Genomic DNA, 20,878 nt, shown 5'->3' with positions numbered 1-20,878 from the left:
TGATAACCAGTCAGAGTGATCCTTGTAAATTTCCCCAAATCCGAACAGTTTCCAAACGAGCTGGTTAGGTCACTATTAGTCACAACTTCAGGCTGAAAGATAACGGCAATATTTTCCATCTTCTGACCTGAGGCAGATTCTGTACGACAAACTGCGCCTACATCTCCTTTGTGAAAAAAAGATTCGGAAGACAGACCTAAAGCAGCAGCAGTCAACCTCTGAGGCAGTGGTGAGTCCAACTTCCTTGTGGAAATAGAACATGTCGAAAGGATCTCACGTTCATATGGTTTAACTCTGATTAAGTTCTAAATGGAGAGATACAGTGTAGGTGTCTGGACCAGTGGAAAACAGTAAGTCATCCTGAGTGTGCAGGTAATTGGTAGAATCTAAGGGGAGTGTGGGTACAAGATGTTCCAGGGAAAATTATTTCCTTCTTCATCCAAAAAATTGTTACTTTTTAATTATATCCAATTCTCAGAATCAGGTTTTTTTCACTAATATGTGTTGTGAAATCTGTTGTTTTGTGGCTGCAGTACAGTGCAATACATATAATTATTTCTATAAGTTTCAATACAGAATATAAAAGAATAAATAAGTAGAACAAGAAGAGAGCAAAATGCTGAGTCGGTGTGTGTGGTCCGTTCAGAAATCTGACTGCAGGAGGGAAGAAGCTGTTCCTAAGATGTTGACTGTGTGTCCTTTGGCTCCTGTCCCTCCTCCCTGATGAAAAGAGGGCAAGTCCTGCATGGTGAGAGTCCTTAATGATGGATGTCGCCTTCTCAAAATCCTCTTTTGAAACCTGCTATTGTATCGGTTTAAGACAGTGCTTTCCAGGTCACAATGATACAGTGCAGAGAATTCTCCATCTATACCTCTTGTGGATCTAACTGATCTTGGAAAGAGTCTCACAACAGCAACCATCTACAGTGATGTCTCAAAATGCCCACCTTTCACCAGCTTACTTGGCGGTGAACATAGAACGTAAAGAACACAGAATATTACAGCACAAAACAAGTCCTTTGGCCCACTGTGTTGTTCTGACCTTTTAACCTGCTCCAAGATCAATCTAACCCTTTCCTCCCACTAGCCATGGTTTATTTATTAAGATACAGTGCGGAACAGGACCTCATGGCCCTTTGAGTGGTGCCGCCCAGAAACCCCCAGTTTAACCCTAGCCTAATCATGGGACAATTTACAATGACCAATTACCCTACTAACCCGTACCTCTTTGGACTGTGGGAGGAAACCAGAGCACCCGGAGAAACCCCACACGGTCACAGGGAGAACGTACAAACTCCTTACAGGCAGTGGCAGGAACTGAATCCGGGTCACCTGTACCATAAAGTGTTGTGCTAATCACTATGCCACTGTGCCACCCCACAATATGATGGGATGGTGGAACAAAATTGATGGGTAGAATAGCCTAATTCTACTTCTAAATCTTATGGTCTTATAGCCCTCTATCTAAAACTCTCTTAAATGTTCCTAAGAGTCTCTCAAATCACCCTAACGTATCTTCCTCCACTACCACCTTGGCAGTACCATGCACCCACCACTCTCTGTGTGAAAAATCTACCCCTGACATCCCTTATGCTTTCCTCTAATCACCATAATATTATGCCTTCTTGTATGTCATTAACCATTTCCTCTTGCCTGTCCACTCTAGCAAAGTCTCTTATCATCTTATCCACCTCTGTCAAGTCACATCTCATCCTCCTTTTGTTCCGAAACAAAAAACCCGAGCTCTTGCAATGTTTCCTCATTAGACATGCTCTCCAATACAAGCAGCTTCCTGGTTATGGCTCTATAATATGCCTTTAATACGGGAAAAATTCCATAGCCACCTCATAGATACACCTCCAAAAGCAAATTAACAGCCAACCACATAAAAGGTTTTCTAAGGAACATGAAATATTGAACATAGAAGAATACAGCACAGTATAGGCCCTTTGGCCCATAATGTTGTGCCAACATTTTAACTGACTCTAAGATCAACATAACCCTTCCTTTCCACATAACCCTCCATTTTTCCATCATCCATGTGCCCATCTAAGAGTCTCTTAAATGCCCCTAATGTTTCTGTCTCTACCACCACACCTTGCAGTGCGTTCCATGCACCCTACTTCTGACACCAGTGTGGGTAATGTTAATCTATTCCACAGGCCAAAGTGAGATTGGATCAGGTGAGAGTTTCGTACCCATTTCATACCCTTCTCCAGTTAATGTTTTTTCAGAGAGATTAGATTTCAGTTTGCTGATGACACCACTGTTGTGGGCTGTATCAAAGGTTGTGATGGATTGATAATTAGGCTGAGTGGTATCGTAGCAACAACTTCTCATTCAATGCCAGCAAGACTAAGGAACTGATTATAGACTGGAGGAGAAGGAAACTAGAGGACCATGAGCCAGTCCTCATCGGTCAGAGGTGGAGAGGGTTAGAAACTTTAAATTTCTGGGCGTTATTATTTCCAAGGACCAGTCCTGGACCCAGCATGTAGGTGCAATTGTGAAGAAAGCACGATAGTGCCTCTATTTCCTTAGGAGTCTGCGGAGATTTGACAAGACAACTAAAACTTTGACAAACTCCAATAGATGTGTAGAGGAGAATATAATGACTGACTGTATCATGGTCTGGTATGGAAACACCAATACCTTTGAATGGAAAATCCTATAAAGTAGTGGATTCGGCCCAGTACATCACGGGTAAAGCCCTCTCAACCATTGAGCACATCCACATTGAATCACTGTCATTGGAAAGCAGCATCCATCATCTGAGATTTCCACCTCCCAGACCATGCTCTCTTCTTGCTGCTACCATCAGGGTAGAAGGTGCAAGAGCCTCAGGACTTGCATCACCAGGTTCAAGAACAGTTACTACCCCTCAACCATCAAGCTCTTGAATAAAAGGGGATAACTACACTCACTTGCTCCATCATTGAAATGTTCCCACAACCAATGATCTGACTTTAACGACTCTTTATCTTGTTATCTCATGTTCTCGTTATTTGTTGCTATTTATTCATATTTGAATTTGCAGTTTGTTGTCTCTGCATTCTGGTTGATCTTTCACTGATCCTGTTATAGTTACTATTCTAAAGCTTTGCTGAGTATGCTTACAAGAAAATGAATTACAGGGTTGTATACGGTGACATATTTGTACCTTGATAATAAATTTACTTTGAACTTTGGAAATAACATTCATAGAGCACGTATCTGACTTCTAAAATGAATGAATCTGAGTTTTAATTATTACACCAACATAAACGTTCCAAGTAGAAATTCACATTCGTGATCAATTGATCAATCTGTCAGTCTCAACTGCAGTTACCACAGATATAACTAAATTCACTAAGAATGTCTTGGAGATTTTTTTTGAGGAGATTTAAAGTAAAAAACAGAAAACTCTAGGAATATTCAACAAAGTCAAACATATGCCACCATATACTGAAGCTTTATGAGGCATTGGTCAAACCACACAAGGAGTACTATGAACAGATTTGGGCCCTGTATATAAGAAAGGATGTCCTGCCAATAGAAAGAGTTCAGAGAAGGTTCACGAGAATGATTCTGGGAAAGAAAGGCTTAACGTATGAAGAGCATTTGATGGGTCTGGGCCTGTACTCACAGGAGTTTAAAGTTCAAAGTATATTTATTTTCAAAGTACATATACGTCATCATATACAACCCTGAGATTTGTTTTCCTGTGGGCATACACAGTAAATCTAAAAGCTACAGTACAATCAATGGAACACTGGACCAATAGGACAGATAAACAACCAATGTGCTGAAGACAACAAGCTGTGAAAATACAAAAGAAAAAAAGGAGGAATAATAATAACAATAAATAAATAAATAAGCAATAGATATTGAGAACTTGAGATGAAGAGTCCTTGAAAGTGAATCCATAGGTTGTGGGAACAGTTCAATGACAGGGAGAGTGAGGTTGTCCCCTCTGGTTCAAGAGCCTGATTGCTGAGGGGTAATAACTATTCCTGACCCTGGTGGGGTGAATCCTAAGGCTTCCGTACCTTCTCCCTGGTGGCAGCAGTGAGAAGAGAGCATGGCCTGGATGGTGTAAATCCTTGATGACGCTTCCCTGTGACAGTCCTCCATGTAGGTGCGTTCAATGGTGGAGAGAGCTTCACCTCTGATAGACCGGGTCTTATCCGCCTCTTTTTGTAGGATTTTCCATTCACGGGCATTGGTGCTTCCATATACATCAGTCAAAGTACTCACACCACACATCTATAGAAGTTTGTCAAAGTTTTAGATGTCATGATAAAAGAATGAGGGGGGGGGGTCTCATTGAAACCTATCAAACATTGAAAGGCCTAGATAGAGTGGATATGGAGAGGATGTTTCCTATAGTGGGGAGTCTAGAACCAGAGGGTATAGCCTCAGAACAGAGGGATGTCCAGTTAGAACAGGAAAGGGGAGGAATTTCTTCAGCTAGAGGGTAATGAATCAGTAGAATTCATTGCCACAGACAGCTGTGGAGGCTAAGTCATTGGGTATATTTAAAGCTGAGGTTGATAGGTTCGTGATTTGTTAGGTCAGGGTGTCAAAGGTTACGAGGAGCAAGCAGGAGAATAGGGTTGAAAGGGATAATAAATCAGCCATAATGGAATGGCAGAGCAGACTTGATGGATGGAATGGCTTAATTCTGCTCCTATGTCTTATAGTCTTATGGTCTTTTTCAGCTAGACTGGGTGATGAAGGAGGTGTTTGGCATACTTGCCTTGATCAAGCAGGGTGCTGAGTTGGGATGTTGTACGAGATGTTGGTGAGGTTGCACTTGGAGTATTATGTGCAGTTCTGGTCACCAGCTGCAGGAAGGATGTGGGTTCATGGAAAACGCTTCCAGGGATGGTGGTAGAGGCAGATACATTAGGAACATTTAAGAAACTCTTAGATGGGCATGTGGATGATAGAAAAATACAAGGCTTTGTGAGAGGGAAGGGTTAGATTGATTTTAGAGTAGATTAAAAGGTCAGCACAATATCAGAGGCTGAAGGGCCTGTACTGGACTGTAGTGTTCTATGTTTTTTGTTGTTCTTATGTTTGTCATTAATTTTCAGAATGGCAGGCAGTGACTAGTGGGGTACCGCAAGGCTCAGTACTGGGACCCCAGTGTTTACAATATATATTAATGACTTGGATGAGGGAATTAAATGCAGCATCTCCAAGTTTGCGGATGACACGAAGCTGGGCGGCAGTGTTAGCTGTGAGGAGGATGCTAAGAGGATGCAGGGTGACTTGGATAGGTTAGGTGAGTGGGCAAATACATGGTAGATGCAATTTAATGTGGATAAATGTGAGGTTATCCACTTTGATGGCAAAAACAGGAAAACAGATTATTATCTGAATGGTGGCCGATTAGGAAAAGGGGAGGTGCAACGAGACCTGGGTGTCATTATACACCAGTCATTGAAAGTGGGCATGCAGGTACAGCAGGCGGTGAAAAAGGTGAATGGTATGCTGGCATTCATAGCAAGAGGATTCGAGTACAGGAGCAGGGAGGTACTACTGCAGTTGTACAAGGCCTTGGTGAGACCACACCTGGAGTATTGTGTGCAGTTTTGGTCCCCTAATCTGAGGAAAGACATTCTTGCCATATAGAGAGTACAAAGAAGGCTCACCAGATTGATTCCTGGGATGGCAGGACTTTCATATGATGAAAGACTGGATCAACTAGGCTTATACTCGTTGGAATTTAGAAGATTGAGGGGGGATCTTATTGAAACATATAAAATCCTAAAAGGATTGGACAGGCTAGATGCAGGAAGATTGTTTCCGATGTTGGGGAAGTCCAGAACGAGGGGTCACAGTTTGAGGATAAAGGGGAAGCCTTTTAGGACCGAGATGCGGAAAAACTTCTTCACACAGAGAGTGGTGAATCTGTGGAATTCTCTGCCACAGGAAACAGTTGAGGCCAGTTCATTGGCTATATTTAAGAGGGAGTTACATATGGCCCTTGTGGCTAAAGGGATCAGGGGGTACAGAGGGAAGGCTGGTACAGGGTTCTGAGTTGGACGATCAGCCATGATCATACCGAATGGCCTACTCCTGCACCTATTTTCTATGTTTCTATGTTTTTAAGCTAGAGAGGGTGCAGAAAAGATTCACAAAAATGTTACTAGGACTAGAGGACTCAAATTATGAGGAGAGACTGGGTAATCTGGGATTTTTTTCTCTGGCGTGTAAGAAGCTGAGATCCTGACTTTCCGTGGTCCTCTCCCGCGCGATTTTATTGTTCTTTATTGTCCTGACTTACAAACAGTTTGTGTTACAAACAGTTGGGGTTCAGGAACAGGACCCTGTCATAACCTGGGGTCTGCTTACAGTGGGTCCAATTGGATAGAATTTTCACGATGGGCTGAACCACCTCTTGCATGGTATGAATCTGTGATTTGCATGAGCAGAGAATTACAAGTTCCAAGCCCTGGGGCAAGCAGGAAGAATAATATTTCTCTAATTGAAACATGTTATATTCCTGCTTAGCGTGTAACCCGATCTGGTTCTATTTTATACTTGCTGTTACTCTGTACAAACGTCATGCGGCTAAGTGAGATTTATTCAGAAAAAGAATACTTTTATATTTTGTTGCCATAAATTATGGGGTTTTAAAAGGGTTGTTTAAGTGATTGGTTGCCTTATAAAAAATTCATGCTCAGAATGTACTCGCCAATAAAAATATCAACTGTATTTCCCGAGATTAGCTGCTTGACATGAAAGCTATCTGTGAGTTGATGACAAGAGAGCTTAATTTAGCAGAGTCGGGGTCCTGGAATGTTTAAATATTAAGATGGTCTTGTTGTGTGGTTTTATTTACCAGCTGCTGCAGCTGCAGGAACTTCATCCACTGCCTAAAATAATCCTGGAATACAGACAGGTGAGTCAATCCATTCGGAAAGGCTAAAGATTCCCAGCCAAGATGCAATGACCATAAGATCATAAGACATAAGAGCAGAATTAGGCCACTCCACCCATCAAGTCTGCTCCACCATTCCATCATGGCTGATTTATTATCCCCTTCAACCCTATTCTCCTGCTTGCTCCCCGTAACCTTTGACACCCTGACCTAATAAATCAAGAACCTATCAACCTCCGCTTTAAGTATACCCGATGACTTGGCCTCCACAGCTGTCTGTGCAATGAATTCCACAGATTCACTATCCTCTGGCTAAAGAAATTCCTCTTCATCTCTATTCATATGACATCCCTCAGTTCTGAGGCGGTACCCTCTGGTCCAAGACCCCTCACTATAAGAAACATGCTCTCTATATCCACTTTATATCTGTGGAATTCTCTGCCACAGGAAACAGTTGAGGCCAGTTCATTGGCTATATTTAAGAGGGAGTTAGATATGGCCCTTTAGCCCTTTAGGGATCAGGGGGTATGGAGGGAAGGCTGGTACAGGGTTCTGAGTTGGATGATCAGTCATGATCATACTGAATGGTGGTGCAGGCTTGAAGGGCTGAATGGCCTACTCCTGCACCTATTTTCTATGTTTCTATGTTTATCTAGGCCTTTCAATATTCGATAGGTTTAAATGGGATCCACCCTCATTCTTTTAAACTCCAGCGAGTACAGGCCCAGAGTAATATGCTCCTCATATGTTAACCCTTTCGTTCGCAGGATCATTCTCGTGAACCTCCTCTGGGCCCTCTTCAATACCAGTACATCTTCTCTGAGATAAGGGGCCCAAAACTGCCCACAATACTCCAAGGGCCGCCTGACCAATTCCTTATAAAACCTCAGCATTACATCCTTGTTCTCATATTCTAATCCTCTTGAAATGACGCTAACATTGAACTTGCCTTCTTCTCAACTTGCAAGTTAACCTTTAAGGAGTCCTGACCCCCAAGTCCCTTTGCACCTCTGATTTTTGAATTTTCTCACCATTCAGAAAATAGTCTATGCCTTTATTCCTTCCACCGACATTCATGACCATACACTTCTCTGCACTATTCCATCTGCCACTTCTTCGCTCTTTCTCCCAATCTGTTTAAGTCCCTCTGCAGACTCCCTGCTTCCTCATCACTATCTGTCCCTCCAGGTAGTGTTGACGGTGGGACTTTATTCTGCCACCCTAGTGTTCCTCAGCTGACCTTGCAATTCAGCCATGCGAAGATATTGTGTGCTCGAGGATCCTGTTCCTGCAATGTACTGTCCCAAGTTCTAAGGTACGATCTACAATAAGACAAGATCAGGGTGACCATGGGAAAAAGCCATGAACAAGGTTATCTGGAACCCACAAAATGATCAACAAGCTCAGTAGGTCAGGTAGCATCTATGGAGGGGAATAAACAGTTAACGTTTTGGGCCAAGATTCCTGCCACTGTCTGTGAGGGGTTTGTACATTCTCTCATGACTGCATGGGTTTCCTCCAGGTGTTCTGGTTTCCTCCCACAATCCAAAAACATACGGTTAAGATTAGTAGATTGTGAGCATGCTATGTTGGTGCCAGAAGCATGGTGACACTTGCAGGATGCCCAGCACAACCTCATCGATTTGATTTGATTTGATGCAAATAATGCTTTTCAATTGTTTGGATGTGCATGTGACTAAAAAGATAACCTTTAGAGGGTTGGGGGTGTAGACCTACCTAACTGGAGTTATTTGCTCAGTGCTGTCCTGCAACAGCCTTCTTGCTGCAATCCAAATGTTCATTGATCTCTCTGCCATGTTGGTGCCTATATGACAGAGGTCTGCTCCGATTATAAAGAAAGATCACACATTGAAACATCAAAACAAACAGTGAAATCTGTGTCAATGACCAACACAGTCTGAGGATGTGCTGGGGGCAGTCCAGAGGAGCTGCATGCTTCCAGCGCCAACAAAGCATGCCCATAATCTACCAACCTTAACCCGTACAGCTCGAAATGTGGGAAGAAATCAAAGCACTAAGATGAAAACCAGAATCATGGGTTCAACGTACAAACTCCATACACAGAGCGGCGGGAATTGAATCCGGGTCACTGATCACCGGCATGTATGTTCTCCACATGTTATGATTGCTGTTGAAGGTTTTGTCCATTCCGGGACTTGTTAGATTTCCATTCTGACTGATTAACAATCCTATTATTTCACCAGGAACCCCTGGATTCTCAGCATCAAAATGGGTCCTTTGGTGCTTCTCCGTGTGGTATAGGACCTGTTGAATAAGGTCTGGGATAGAAACTCACCATGCAAATATAATAAAGACCATGTGTCCAAAATTTGGCTGTATTGACTTTACAAGATCCTCTGGGATTTACTTCTTGTGGTGTCTGGGAGAATGATCTTTACTCCATAATAATACTGGAGGGTTGGACAATCTATTGAGTGAGGAATGCCAGATGAGGGACTTACCCAGCATTCTTCAATCAGTGTGAAGAATAAAAGTAGCCCATTCCGTCATGCACCTTGTAACCTGCACAGATTTAATTTGTTTTTCAGATTCATAAGATTAAATCAACATACATCGATGGCCTTCTGTTCTGCATGAGGAAGGTAAATTATTTTAGAAGCATCTGATAGACATGAGCTGGTACACTGATGGCATTGGATTTTAGAAAATATAAACAAAATAATTAAGATTTGGATATAATGTTCTATCTTTTATTTCTTCCCCCTCTCTCCCATCAATTTCTTGTCCCAAGTTTCCCTTCCTCTCCATTCTCTGCTCTATACATGCTCCCAATTCTTTCCTGTCTCCTCACCAATCTGCTGTTCACTGTTCCTTTTTTTTACATAGTCAATGTACTTTCCCATATTCTCCATTCTGCCCTACTTCCCCTGTTCTTCTTTCTCTTCCCTTTCTTCACTGATCCCCTTTCCTCCTCTCCAATCTTGCCTCATGCCTCTCTGGCTTTCCTCCCACTCCTCATCGGTCCTCTCCTCCCCTCTCTGCTCACCCCCTTCTCCATTCTTGTCCATTGTCCTTCATTCCCAAACCCTCCACCGTTGTCTTTCTTCCCATCTTATTCTTTCTGTTCTTCCTCCCATCTTCTTTACATTTTCTCTACTATCCATCTATCTGCCATACTCTCTGTTTTCTATTCTCTCTACTCTCTTCTCTATTCTCTTCTCTCCCATCATCTCCGGTCTCCCGTCCACTGCACATCCTCTCCATTGTCCTCTCTACCATGGATCTTTGCTCCCTTTCAGTCTCTGCAAACTCCTTTACTCTCTTTTTTATTTTATATTTTCATATTTTTATTTTTATTTAGAAATACAGTAAAAGGTCCTTCTGGCCCAATGAGCCTGTGCAGCCCAATTACACTCATGAAACCAATTAGCTTACTAACTGATTCGTCTTTGGACAGTGGGAGGAAACCGGAGCACCTCGGGGAAGCCCATGCGGTCACAGGAGGAACGTACAGACTCCTTGCAGACAGCGCCGGAATTGAATTGGAGTCACTGGCACTGTAATAGTGTTACTCCAATTGCTATCCCCATTCTGCTCCACACTCCTAACTCTTGCCCATGCTCTGTTCTCCTCTGTTCTCCTCATCCTGTGTGCTCTCTTCACCTCCCCAATCTCTCTGCCACCACAATATATTCAACCAAGGAGGAAAATGTGACAGCTGTCCTCACTTCAACTCTATGCATGTACTTCCTTTAGGGCTCACTGGGTGGCAGTGTGGCCTGAGATGACAACCATGCAGTCCTGCGTCGTCCTGGCTCAGTATGGATTGGAGAATGTAGGAACTTCGGTTTCTTAGAACTGCAGACAAGTAGCCAGGATATGCATCATACTGACAGGTTTTGAGCCCATATTTCACGTTTGAAAATCCAAAGGTAACATAAAGAAAGTTGTAGCTATGCCAGATTCATTGCACAGGGCAAAAAATCTTACCATTACCAGCATCTTAAGAAGACATGGCCCCAAGAAGGTGGCAGCTGTCATCAAGGATGCCCACCATTAAGGCCCTGCCCTCTTCTCTCTGCCACTATGAAGCAGGAGGTACAGAAGCCTGAAATCCCACACCACCAGGCTCGGGAACAGCTATTTTCCTATAACCATAAGGTTCTTGAACCGACCTGCTTAACATTAACCCTGCCTCACTGCGGACCACCTTCTTCATTAATGGTCTAGTCTCTGAGTGCAGTTAATTTGAACTAAGGTTTTGTTTTGCACTGTCTTTTCTTTCTTCACTCTGATAATTTATGTATGATTGATGGTGTGTGTTGTCTGTACCTGTGTGCCTTTAGCGCTGCTGCATGCAATCTGTTTCCGTATCTGTACCCCACTATATTTGTGCACGTGACAATAAACTCATCTTGATTTGACTTGAAACAAAATTCTGGAAGATCTCAAAGCATCAGGCAGCATCTGTGAAGGCAGAGAGATGGTAGACGTTTTAGGTCAAGCCCCTGTCCCAGATTACAACGTGTCTTGTGTCTCCATCTTTTTGTGGAGAGGGCAGTCGAGTAGAATTCAGTCTTCTGTTCCATTTTTGTTTTCCTTCCGTACATGTCCAATTCCTTTTTGAAAGTTACTATTGAATCTGCTTCCACTATTTAAAGCACTGCACTTTAACTGATAACAATTGTAGTCCCTCCTCAGCTCCCTTTTGTCAATTATCTTCAATCTCCAGTTACAAAACTCCTGCCTTATTGAGTCTTATCAAAACTACTTGCGATTTATAACATCCTTTCCTTTATTGTATACAAGGGGCAGCATAGTAGTGTAACAGTTAAGTAATGCAATTACATCAGCGACCGGGTTCAGTTCTGCTGCTGTCTGTAAGGTGTTGTGCGGTCTCCCTGTGACTGCATGGGTTTCCTCTCACATTCCAAAGGTGTACAAGTTGGAGGTTAATTGGTCACATGGGTATAATTGGCAGTGTGGACTCATTGGCCATGAAGGGTCTGTTACCGTGCTATATCTCTATATAAAATAAAACAATAAATCGTGAATAATTTCCTTTCTCTGCTGCGAAGCAAGTAACCCTGGTGACTTGGTATCTCCTGTGCATCCTCAACAAGGCCTAAATAGGCACCTTGGCACAATTCTCATTGTTTTGGATAAGTACTCTTGGTGAGGGTTAGATGTTGATATCTAAAGGTTTGGTTTAGTGCCAAAAGGTCAATCGTTTTAAAAATGTAAAAAAAAGAAAATATTTATATTTTAATAATTAACCTCACTATTTAAAATATAAAGACTGTTCCTAAAGGGTAACGAATCTGTGGAATTCATTGTCACAGATGTCAAGTCATTGAGTATATTTAAAGCAGAAGTTGATAGGTTCTTGATTAGTAAGGGTGACAACGGTTATGGGGAGAGGGCAGAAGAATGGGGTTGAGGGGGAAAGTAAATCAGTCATGATAGAATGGGCCGGATGGCCTAATTCTACTCTGTGTATTATGGATGGAAATTGGACCACATGGGTATTACAGAGGTGACTTCATAGAGATGTATGTATAAGATAATAAGAGGCACAGATTAGATTGGACAGCCAGCGCCTTTCTCCCCAGAGTGGAAATATGAGAGTGTATAATTTTAAGGTGATTGTAGGAAGGTATAGGGGATCTGTCAGAGGTAAGTTTTTTACACAGAGAGTGGTGAGGGCATGGAACGCACTGCCAGGAGTGGTGGTAGAAATGTAGGTTTTCACAAATAAAATGGTGGAGAGATTTTATGTTTAAGAAAAAAACCGTAGCAACTCATTTATTTAACACAAAAAAAACGAACACAAAGTGCGCTAAAAGTACTTTGTGTAATTACATCATCACATCAGACCAGCCTCTTAAAGTGAAACCGCAACTCAATGTTAGTGGTTGTGAATTCTGTATGTTTCCACCGATTACATTATCCTCCAGACCCTCTTCCCAGAATTCACTAAAACCGGCATTGTGAGCCTGTCCAGATCTTGGACACCTGGCTCAGGTCCTATGCTCCATGGGTGGGGTTATAGAAGGTGCCTTGGGCTCGTCAGAGGTGTGTTGACATGCTCATGGTCATGTCGTGACGCCAGGGGCATGGCAGCGGAATCCTCCAAATCTTGGTGGGCCAGTTTAAGACGATGTACCAAAATATGTTCAGGTTTACCCCTCTTCTCTGTGATAAAAGTCCAAACTGTAGACACTCCTGTGATGTGCACTTTTTGGACAGGGAGGACAGGTGGTTTGAAAGAGGGGTTAAAGAAGCCATCTTTGTCAAACTGGAAAACCCATCCCTGAACGGGGGAGTGGGGTACGACACCTCCTATCGACTATTTACAATGTAGTCCTAACATCTTTACCCTAGCATCTCCACAACAGTTCACACCTCCATGCATGCAAAGATAAGACTAATGGCTCTCTTATTACCTCAACGACTCTTAACGACCCTCATGTGATTGCTACACCTTTAAACAACTCACTGAATTTATAAACCAGAAAACTACCCACCATGGATCAGATCTGAAGAAGTCTCTTGGATGAGTGGTGAAATGTCTTCTGGACAACACTGCAGGTCCAGTGGCCTTCATTTACTGCTGCTTGATAAATGGCTGTAAAGGAATTGAATTTACTGAGGAGGGTGGAACACTGTTGAGAGGCCGACCAGGCAGTCGTGGCATCAGGAGTCAAATCACCTGGCACTCGTATTGGCTGCCTGTATACCAACTCTGCCACGGACAACTGCGGGTCCTCTTTTGGAGCTGTTCTGAGCTGAGCAGGAGACAATCATGCAAACAATCATGGGTCAGGGAAGCCCTCAGTGCAGACTTTAAGGGACAGTGAAACTGCTTACGTAGGCCATTGGACTGCAGGTGATATGCCGTGGTGTGACCTAGCTTAAAGCTGAGGTTTTGGGCCATTGCAGCCCTGAGGTCTGATAGGATTGGGGACTGCAGTCAGAGGAAATATCAGATGGGGTGCCAAACCGAGCAACCTTGTGCTAATGAATGTCTACTCTATAGCCATTGTCGATGCTATAGGGATGACCTCTGGCCACCTGGTGATATGGTCCACCACGGTAAGAAAGTGTGTGAAACCATGGGAGGCGGAAAGGGGACTAACAAAGTCCACATTGATGTGGTCAAACCGTCACTCAGGGACTTCAAAAGATGCCAGTGGTGCCTGAACATGACGGTTAATTTTAGCTCTCTGGCTCTCCACATAGACTGCAGTCCAACCAAGCATGTCCTTTCCAAGGCTGTGCCACACAAACTTAAGTGCAACCAGTTTCTGTGGGGCCTTCTGTGCTGGTTGCAAGAGGCCGCGTATGAAGTTAAAAACAGCCTGCCTCTACTTTGCTGACGTTATTGGGCAAAGGCGACTGGTTGAGGCATCACACAGGAGAGAAATCGCAGATTTCCTGAACCTGATGTCAGCTAATTGCAGGCTCGTGATTGCCGTTCAGTAAGCCTGAACTTCAGGGTCAGTAATGTGATGGTGCCCAAAGTGACATTGTCAACCCCTTTGTGAATGGCCTCAATGTCTGGCCATGAGAAGCAATCAGCCATGGCATTATTTTTCCCCTTGATATATGGTATATCAGTTGTGAACTTGGATATGTTGGTCAGGTGGCATTACTGCCATGTAAGCCATGGGTCTGATATTTTGGCCATCGCTTGAAGGAGGGGTTTGTGGTCAATGAACTCTATGAAATGGCGATCCCTCTAGAAGAAAATGAAAATGGTGGACAGCCGTTACAGCTGTATTTCCTTTCGGGGGATGGAGCTGTCGGCTGAAGAAGGCGTACAACTTCATGCACAGAATCCTGTCCCACCCCTCCTCAGTCCATCAATCCCCTCCGACTCCTGTCTCACCCCTCCTCAATCCATCAATAAACTCAGACACCTCTCTCACGCCTAGTCAATCCATCAATCAGTTCAGACACCTATCTAACCTCACCTGAATCCATCAATCAGCTCAGACTCTTCTCAACGCTCCTCAATCCATCATTCACTTCAGACTCCTGTCTCACCCTCCTCAATCCATCAATCACTTCAGACTCCTGTCTCAACCCTCCTCAATCCATCAATCACGTCAGACTCCTGTCTCACCCATCCTCGATCCATCAATAACTTCAGACTCTTGTCTCACCCCTCCTCAGTCCATCAATCACCTCAGACTCCTGTCTCAACCCTCCTCAGTCCATCAATCACTTCAGACTCCTGTCTCACCCCTCCTCAATCCATCAATAACTTCAGACTCTTGTCTCCCCGCTCGACAAACCATCAATCACTTCAAAATCCTGTCTTAACCCTCCTCAATCCATCAGTCACCTCACACCCCTGTCAGACCCTGCTCATTCCATCAATCACCTGAGACTCCTGTCTCACCCTACCTCAATCCATCAATCCCCTCACCCACAGTATGGTCTGGGGGTTTAGTAGTGATGGCTATAAGGAGCAGGTGCACCAGTAGGTTTGCGTTAGAAAGAGCTCGTTTGGTGTCATCGAATGCCCTGGTCATGTCTGCTGATCAGTCGAGCACATGATTAGGGGTATTGCCTTTAAGCACACTATATAGGGGAACCATAAGTTCAGCAGCTTGCGGAATGAAGCGGTGATATAAATTCACCATGCCTAAACACTCCTGTAGTTTTTTGTAGTGCAGGACAGTAGGAAATCCACAATAGTGGCTACTTTTGATGGGAAGGGTTTCACACCTTCTACAGAGATGTGATAGCTGAGACCGTCAATAGTTGATGACCTAAACTTGCATTTAGCAGGGTTAATAATCAACTGTGTTGGCTAAAGTACTCAAAGTGTGCTGAGATGAGATACTGTTTGGATTTGGATGCACTGGCAAACAATTATGTCATCCAGGTAAACAAAAAGAAAATATGTGTTTAAATACAGAGTCCATCAGCCGTTGGAAAGTCTCTGCTGTATTTTTCAGCCCAAACGGCATGCACAGAAACTCAAACAGACCTAACAGGGTTATCTCAGCTGATTTGGGAATGTCCCCCGAGCATACAGGTACCTGATGGTAGCCTCTAACTAGATCGACTTTAGAAAAAATTAACTTTCTGGCTAAACGTGCAGAGACGTCCTGGATGTGTGGGACCAGGTAATGATTGGCATCACATCAGACCAACTTCTTAAAGTGAAACCCCACCTCAGTGTCGGTGGTTGTGAATTATATACATTTCCACCAATTACATTACCCTATGCAGACAGATACATTAGGGGAAGTTTAAGAGACTGTTAGATAGGAAGGCTACGTGGGTTGGAAAGGTTAGATTGATCTAGGAATAGATTGAAATGTCAGCACAACATTGTGGGCTGAATGGCCTGTATCATGCTCTACTGTTATGTTCTATTATCTAATTTCATTAACATCCATATAACAGGGAAGCTGGAGCTGATGCAAAAAAACGAAATGATATCAAAGTAGGGCCTTGAGTCTGCACTGTCATTAAATAGTTGATATTTAGGAATGAACTCCGAATCAGAATAAGGTTTACTATCAATGACGTACGTCACAAAAGTAGTAGTTTTATGGAAGTGCAAGATATAAAAGAATTACAAAATCAAAATAAACAGTGCAAAAGAGAATTGTTCATGGTTCAGAAATCTGATGGCGGAGGGGAAGAAGCTGTTCCTAGAATGTTGAGTATGGGTCTTCAGGCTCCTGTAGCTCCTTCCTGATGAGAAGAGGGCTTGTCTTGGATGGCAGGGGACCCTGGTGACTTTATCTGTTATCCCATTTTTGCCCGGAGTGAACCCCCCGGGTTTCCACTACCTGTAGTGTTTTCTCTCTGCTTCTTTCTATTGTTCCGTGTCTCATCAGGTGGCATGTTCTTTCTCTAATGGATATATTTTCTCGTCTTTCTTACACAGGGTTGTGTGTCCCCTACGTGGAATCAGACTGGCACTGTCAGTGGGAGGCTGTCGGCCAAGCATCCTGTAAGTGCTTTCAGTCACCCTGTGGTTTCCTTCACACTGTTCACTGTGGTGCAGAGATGAGTGCACAGGCCATTGTCTAACATAAATCAGGAACGCCTTTTAAAATCAATTGGCCCCTTCTCATTATGGATTTGAGTGAAATCTTTACCACAGCACACAAAGCCCTCTACGTTTCAGTCCATAGTCATGCAGCGCTAAAACAGGCCTTTTGGCCCAACTTGTCTGAACTGACCAAGTTGCCTAACTGAACTAGTCCCATATGCTGGGGTTAGGCCCATATCCTTCTAAACCTTTCCTATCCATGTACCTGTCCAAATGCTTCCTAAATGTCATAATTGCACCAACCTCTTACCACTTCCTCTGGCAGCTTTTCTTTATTCACCACCTTCTGTGTGAAAAAGCTAACCAAAGTTCCTTTCAAAACTTTCCCCTCTCTTTTTAAATCTATGCCCTTTTCTTCTGGATTCCCTTACCCTGGGGAAAAGACTGTAGCTATTTACCTTATTGGTGTCCCTCATGATTTTAGAAAGCTCTTTAAGGTCACCTCTCAACCTCCTACACGTCAGGGGAAAAAAGCCAGATTCAAAGTTCAAAGTAACACACTCCTGTGGCCATTCCCTTCAAAAATAAGTAAATAGTTTTGGATACTGTTGTGGCAGATGACCTCCCTAGGGAATGCCATGGAGACCGGCTTACAGGCATTGCGCATGGGTCCATGGTGCAGAAGGGAAAGAGGGAGAAGAGGGAGTGGTAATGATAGGGGTTACAATAGTGAGGGGAACAGACAGGAGATTCTGTGGACGTTAATAGGACGCCTGAATGGGATGTTGCCTCCCAGGAGCCAGGGTCAGGGATGTCTTAGATCGTGTCCACAACATTTTGGAAAGGGAGGGCGAGCAGTCAGATGTCTTGGTACATATTGGTTCCAATGACATAGGAAGGAATAGTAAAGAGATCCTGAAAAGAGAATTTAGAGAGCTAGGTAGAAAGCTAAGAAGCAGGACCTCCTGGGTGGTAATTTCTGGATTGCTGCCTGTGCCACGCACCAGTGAGGGTAGAAACAGAATGATTTGGCAGATTGATATATGGCTGAGAAGCTAGAGCAGGGGCAGGGCTTCAGGTTCTTGGATCATTAGGATCTCTTCAGGGGGAGGCATGACTTGTACAAAAGTGACAGGTTGCACCTGAACCCGAGGGAGACCAATATTCTCACAGGCAGGTTTGTTAGAGCTGTTGGGGAGGGTTTAAACTAATTTGGCAGGGGGGTGGGAACCAGAGTGAAGGAACTCAGGATAGGACGGATGGTAAAAAAGCAAAGATAGTGTGCAATCAGCCTGTCAGTAAGGATGGGCAGCTGATAGGTCATAATTGCAGCCAGTAGGGTGAGTATCAGTGCATTAGGGATTCAGAATCAAAAAGGGTAGCAAACACAGTATTCAAAGTCTCATATCTCAATGCATAAAGTATAAAACAAAAGGTGGGTGGTCTTGTTGCACTGTTACAGATTGTCAGGTATGATGTGGCCATCACTGAATCGTGACTGAAGGATGATTGTAGTTGGAAGCTAAATGTCCACGGTTACATGTTGTGTCGGAGAGATAGGAAGGTAGGCAGAGAGGGTGGTGTGGCTCTGTTGGTAAAGAATGGCATCAAATCAGTCAAAAGATGCAACATAGGACTGGAATATATTGAATCCTTGTGGGTTGAGTTAAGAAACTGCAAGGGGAAAAGGACCCTGATGGCAGTTATATATGGGCCACCCAACAGTAGCTGGGATATGGACAGCAAATTACAACAGGAAATGGAAAAGTCATGTCAAAAGGGCAATGTTTTGATTGTCATGGGAGATTTCAACATGCAGATCGATTGGGAAAATCAGGTTGGAAATGGATCTCAAGAGAGTGAGGTTGTTAAATGACTACAAGGTGACTTTTTAGAGCAGTTTGTCGTTGAGCCTATTAGGGGATCAGCTATACTGGATTGGGTGTTATGTACTGAACCAGAGGCGATTAGAGAGCTTAAGGTAAAAGAACCCTTAGGAGGTCATGATCACAATATGATTGAGTTGAACTTGAAATTTGATAGGGAGAAAGTAAAGTGTGATGTAGCAGTATTTCAGTGGAGTAAAGGAAATTACAGTGGTATGAGAGAGGAGCCGGCCAAAGTAAATTGGAAGGAGCTGCTGGCAGGGATGACAGCAGAGCAGCAATGGCGTGAGTTTCGGGGAAAAATGACGAAGGTGCAGGATAGATGTATTCCAAGAATGAAGAAATAATCAAATGGCAAAATATACAAAAAAAAGTATAAAGTATAAAATAGTACAATCATGGCTGACAAGGGAAGTCAAAGCTAAAGTAAAAGCAAAAGAGAGGGCATACAACAAAGCAAAAATTAGTGGGAAGACAAATGATTGGGAAGCTTTTAAAACCCGACAGAGAGCAACTAAGAGAATCATTAGGAGGGAAAAGATGAAACATGAAAGCAAGCTTCAAACAATATCAAAGTAGATAGTAAAAACTTTTTCCAAGTATGTAAAAAAAAAAAGAGAGATGAGAGTGGATATAGGACCGCTGGAAAATGAGGCTGGAGAAATAATTACGGGGCACAAGGAGAAGGCAGATGAACTAAATAAGTATTTTGCATCAGTCTTCACTGTGGAAGATACTAGCAGTGTGCCATTTATTGAAGTGTGTGAGGGAAGAGAAATGGGTGCAGTTACTATTACAAGGGAGAAGGTGCTCAAAAAGCTGAAAGACCTAAAGGTACATAAGTCACCCGGACCAGATGAACGGCACCCTAGGGTTCTGAAAGAGGTAGCGGTAAAGATTGTGGGGGCATTGGTAATGATTTTCATAATCATTGGACTCTGGTATGCTGCCAGAGGACTGGAAAATTTCAAATGTCACTCCACCCTTTAAGAAAGGAGGAAGGCAGCAGAAAGAATATTATAGACCAGTTAGCCTGACCTCAGTGGTTGGGAAGATGTTGGACTCAATTTTTAAGGATGAGGTGATGGAGTACTTGGTGACACAGGCCAAGTTGGTACAAAGTCAACATGGTTTCCTTAAGGAAAATCTTACCTGACGAACCTGTTGGAATTCTTTCAGGAGATTACAAATAGGATAGATAAGGGGGATTCAGTGGATGTTGTATATTTGGACTTTCAGAAGGCCTTTGACAACGTGCCACACATGAGGCTGTTTACCAAGTTGAGAGCCCATGGTATTATAGGAAAGTTACTGGCATGGTTAGAGCATTGGCTGATAGGTAGGAGGCAGCGAGTGGGAATAAAGGACCCTTTCTGTTGGCAGCCAGTAACTAGTGGTGTTCCGCAGGGTTTGCTGTTGGGACTGTTTCTTTTTATGCTGTGTATCAATTACTTAGATGATGAAATAGATGGGTTTGTTGCCAGGTTTTCAGATGATATGAAGATTGTTGGAGGGGCAGGTAATGTTGAGGAAACAGATAGGCTGCAGAAGGACTTAGATAGATTAAGAGAATGGGCAAGAGAGAGGAAAATGAAATACAATGTTGGAAAATGCATGGTCATGCACCTTGGTGGTAGAATTAAATGAGCAGACTATTTTCTAAATAGGGAGAAAATCCAAAAATTTGAGATGCAAAGAGATTTGGGAGTCCTTGGGCAGAACACCCTGAAGATTAACTTGCAGGTTGAGTCAGTGATGAGGAAGGCAAATGCAATGTTAGCATTCATTTCAAGAGGTCTAGAATACAAGAGCAGGGATGTGATGCTGAGGCTTTATAAGGCACTGGTGAGGCCTCAGCTTGAGTATTGTGAACAGTTTTGGGTTCTCATCTAAGAAAAGATGTGCTGGCATTGAAGAGGGCTCAAAGGAAGTTCACAAGAATGATTCTGGGAATGAAAGGGTTATCATATGAGGAATATTTGATAGCTCTGGGCCTGTACTTGCTGGAATTTACAGCGATGAGAGGGGAATCTCATTGAAACCTTTCGAATGTTGAAAGGCCTAGACAGAGTAGATGTGGAAGGGATGTCTTCCATGGTGGTGGGAGTCTAGGACAAG

At 43.3% G+C, this 20,878-nt stretch overlaps 1 protein-coding gene across 1 annotated transcript in view; it reads left to right on the top strand.

Moving 5' to 3' along the window:
- Positions 1-20,878, top strand: part of poln (polymerase (DNA directed) nu) — a 247,595-nt gene that overhangs the window by 11,263 nt on the left and 215,454 nt on the right. Inside the window, exons 6-10 of the mRNA XM_072257436.1 lie at positions 137-229; positions 6,836-6,892; positions 9,442-9,495; positions 13,103-13,111; positions 16,767-16,832. Coding sequence (XP_072113537.1) covers positions 137-229; positions 6,836-6,892; positions 9,442-9,495; positions 13,103-13,111; positions 16,767-16,832 — 279 coding nt within the window. The remainder of the gene's footprint in view (positions 1-136; positions 230-6,835; positions 6,893-9,441; positions 9,496-13,102; positions 13,112-16,766; positions 16,833-20,878) is intronic.

The sequence above is a fragment of the Mobula birostris genome, chromosome 5, assembly GCF_030028105.1.
Source record: "Mobula birostris isolate sMobBir1 chromosome 5, sMobBir1.hap1, whole genome shotgun sequence".
In the NCBI taxonomy this organism is placed as follows: Eukaryota; Metazoa; Chordata; class Chondrichthyes; order Myliobatiformes; family Myliobatidae; genus Mobula; species Mobula birostris.
The sequence above is the reverse complement of the archived record's forward strand: the minus strand, read 5'-3'. Positions and strand labels throughout refer to the sequence as shown.